This window comes from Fomitiporia mediterranea (genome assembly GCF_000271605.1).
Source record: "Fomitiporia mediterranea MF3/22 unplaced genomic scaffold FOMMEscaffold_237, whole genome shotgun sequence".
In the NCBI taxonomy this organism is placed as follows: Eukaryota; Fungi; Basidiomycota; class Agaricomycetes; order Hymenochaetales; family Hymenochaetaceae; genus Fomitiporia; species Fomitiporia mediterranea.
In genome coordinates, this window is record NW_006760622.1 from 1 (window position 1) to 4,000 (window position 4,000).

Consider the following 4,000-nt stretch of genomic DNA (forward strand, 5'->3'; position numbering starts at 1 on the left):
GTACTTCTAGTTTAGGAAGAAAATCCAATCACCTTTCTAAAGGTAATCTTTAGAGTTTAAGTTTCCTAAATGGGTCTGTATTAATTCTAACAAGTTAGATAGTGTAGCTGTAACTTTCTAAACAATAGTTGAAGACTATTGTTTTTTTCTATCTAGTTAATATTAGGGTTGTATAACTGTAACTATTTAAACCTGATGAAAATGTTTATAAACTCTAAGTCTGTAACAGTTAATTCAATTATTTCTAAATAGTTAGAAATAATTATACAGAGATACACAAAATTCATAATAGATCCTACTTAGTTCTAAAACCTATCTGTATTATACACTAGAATTAGTGTTAGTACTAGAAATGTTGTAATTCTGTGTTTATAAATAAAGGATCTGTTAATATAAGAACTAGTATAGTTACTATTAATTAGTGTCTGTGTACACACCTGAAAACTGTCCTATACTAAGGAGAGGAGTACTAGGACTACTAATTAGTTCCCCTTTCCTCCTCTTACAAACTACTAGTTTTTGAGTAACTCTAGTACTACATTTATAGAATCCTTTAGAAATGTAAAGAGTAATACAGAGTAAGACTTAAGTGTGAAAGGAAAAGTTAAAAGGATAGAAACAGAGACTGAGAGAGAATTATTTATATTATAAGAGAGTTGAGAAGGATTAAAGAATAAGAAAATATTTACAGAAGGAATTGTGTGTTTGTAAAAGGTTAGAAAACTATTTACAGAAGGTTTTATATTATATTAGATTACTTTATCTACTTTTACAATTTTTACAGTTTTTATAGTTTTCTCTATACTTTGTTTAACAGTTTTTTAATTATCTATACTACTTATACTATGAGTACTTATTAAATCAAAACTAGAGACTATTTTAGAAAAACCTAAGTTTCTACCCTTACTTACTATACTCAAGCTTGAGTGTTTATAAAACTCTAAACTAGGACTAGTTTATAAGTGTCAGACACATTAGAATCTCCTTCTAAAAGTCTAGCAAACTTCTTAGTCTAGTTTATACACTCTTACACACACATTACTTAAAGTGTAAGCTGAATTTATTAATAATAGTTAGAGCAAGTACTACTAATATAGTTAGGCTTACTATAAAGATAGTAGAGACTTTTCTATTATGTTTTGTTAATAGTTATCAGTTAGCCCCTTTCTCTAAACACAATTCTGTCCTGTTTATTTAATTGTAGAACACTGTTTAGAAAGTATTTGACTAGTTTACAGTGTTGTAAGAGTCTTACAAGTATTGTATCTAGTTTATAGTGTGTGAAAGTTGGTTAAGAGTAATACTACATACTAAGATTCTGAATATAGTGTTTTATACTATTAAATACTAACACTTTTTTCTATTACTCATTATAAGTTATTAGAACAGGGTTACAACTTAGAATCTTAGTAACTATAGCTTAGAGAAGGACTGTCTCTAAGATTCTGATAAGAATGTTACTCTAAGTACTTTTATACCTTACTACTTAATACTAAATGTCAAACTCTTAAAAGAACTCCTTTAAAGGCTTAGTCTTTATATACATAGTATAAAGCTTGACTTACATATTATAACATTTGTTTAAATTGTAAAACAAGATATTAAGTTCTGTAAGGACAGTTATAAAGGATTCTGAAGCTAGGAGTTAAATTACACTATGTTTTGTGTGTTACTAAACCTAGTTTTAAGTTTAGATTGTAACAGTCTTAACCTTTATAAAGAACAGAATAAAGAATGTTTTGTCTAAATTAGAGTATTAATTCTAAGTAGAGACAGTATGTATATAGAGGAGTAATTCATGCCTCTAGTCCTTATAATTACTCCTGTCAAAGTTCTACAGTTTAACAATATAAATAGTGTGTTAAAACATAGTAAAAATAAGTATAGTATGTTGTATAAAGAGTTAAACTTATAACTTATATAAGAGACTGTTCTAGAGTTGTTGTTAGAATGCTTAAGTTCTTAGGTTATTACACAAGTAATGAGGGTGTAGACCCTAATAATGTTCTGTATTTAGTTAATAAGTAGTATGCTTTTATAGTATTCATCTGTTTGAATGTCTTAGTTGTTCTATGTATTACTATATGTTATAGAATATGTTTTTTACTCAGACATGTCTGGGATTGTGTATCTGAACATGTCTTACTGTTCTGCTGTCTGTTCTGTTTGCATTAGTTGTATTATCAATTGTAATACAAGTTAACAGTCTCCTTCAAACATTAACTAGACTTATTAGGTTTATTAAGTGTTTGATCTTTGAAACATGTAATGATTTAGTTAGGATGTCCACCCTCTGTTCATCTGTTTGAACATACTTAATATTAATAAGTTGTTCCTCAACATAGCACTTAACAAAGTTGTACTGTAAACCAATATGCTTAGTTTGTGTTGAGTATTTTGTTTTGTCTACTTCTATAGATTTAATTACTACTTGATTATTACAGTAAATGTTTGTAGGTGTATCAGAGATCTGTAGTATCTCCTCTGCTAGGCATTGTAATACTATAGCTTCTTGTATTCCATTTGATAGCACAATTAATTCCACTTTGTATGTTGATAAAGAGACTAACTTTTGTCCTTTACTTGACCAAGATATAAGTGATTCTCCTAAGAAGAATGTGTATCCAGAGATTGCTTTATTATTCTCTTACATCATACTGTCTGTATTAGTGTAACTAATAATATTATTATGGTTCCCTTGTCCTAGTAGTAACCATTTGTCTTTGGTTCCCTTTAAGTAATGTATACAATACACAATAGTATTATAATGTAACATGCTAGGGCATTTTAAGTATTTTACAAGTTGAGATGTTATAAACACTATGTTAGGTTGTGTACAATCTGCTATATATTGTAGGGATCCAACCATATTCATATACAGTATTCTGAACATAAATGTGTGTTCATCTTCTGGTAGATTATTGTCTGTAACTAATTGAGTATTTGGTTGTATAAGTGTTTGCAAGTTCTTTTTGTTTTGCAAGTTATATTGAATTAATACATTTTCAATATAATGTTTCTGTCTCATCATAATTGTTCAATCAATTTGATTGTGTTTGATTTCTATACCTAGTAACTAATGTAATTCACTACTATCTGTAATTTCTATAGGCAATTGTAAAGAGTCTTTAATTATATTGATAATATTATTACTCTGTACAACAATAGTTATACCATCAATGTGAATTAATAATATCACAACTGTATGTTTGTCTTTCTTTGTGTGAAATACTGCAAAGTCATACTGTGATTGTGTAAAACCAATTGTTATAAGTATTCAGTATAAAGTTTTATACTATTATTGTCCTGCTTGTTTTAATCTGTATAATACTTTATACAATTATAATACTTGTCCAGGTTTTAACTTTACTAAGTTACCTGGTAGAGATTTAATAAATATTACTTTGTTATTATCAAGTTCTCTGTTTAAGTATGCAGATTTAACATCTACTTAATGTATCTTAAAGTTCTTTAAACATCCCTACACTATTGCAAGTCTTATTAAAGATATGTGTGTAGTGAGAGCAAATAGATCATTATTATTATAATCTTTACTGTCTTGTTAGTATACTCCTTGTACTACCAATCTAGCTTTTTGTTTCTTGATAGAATTGTCTGCTAGATGTTTTGTTTTATATACAAATTGTGTTCTAATAACATTTGTGTTATTAGGAGGATTTACAATTTCTCATGTATTACAATGTATTAATTGTTGTATTTCTTTGTTCATAGCTTTATTCCAAAGCTGGCAATCATTTCTTTCAATTGCTTCTTTATATGTTAATAGATCCACTATTATTTCTGTATGTAGATTGTTAAATTCATTAAGGTAAATCATAATATTTGTTTTGTCAATGTATGATAGACCTTTCAAGCATTTATTAGGTATATTTGATTCACCTAAATGTTCTGTATGCTTTCTCTTTTGAGTAGAGTGTCTTAACTACATGATTCTGTCATATTCTTGATTGGATTTATCAGATTGCTCTTTATTTATAAG

General features: G+C 27.7%; 1 protein-coding gene across 1 annotated transcript; it reads right to left on the bottom strand.

Moving 5' to 3' along the window:
- Positions 1 to 2,266: 2,266 nt before the first annotated feature.
- On the bottom strand, positions 2,267 to 2,887 carry FOMMEDRAFT_49735 (uncharacterized protein; the record flags this gene model as incomplete). Its single annotated transcript, XM_007272161.1, is given in 2 exon segments — positions 2,267 to 2,646; positions 2,659 to 2,887. Coding segments are annotated over 2 exon segments (609 nt in total), but the record flags the coding sequence as incomplete, so codon positions are not given.
- Between the last annotated feature and the right edge of the window lie 1,113 nt (positions 2,888 to 4,000).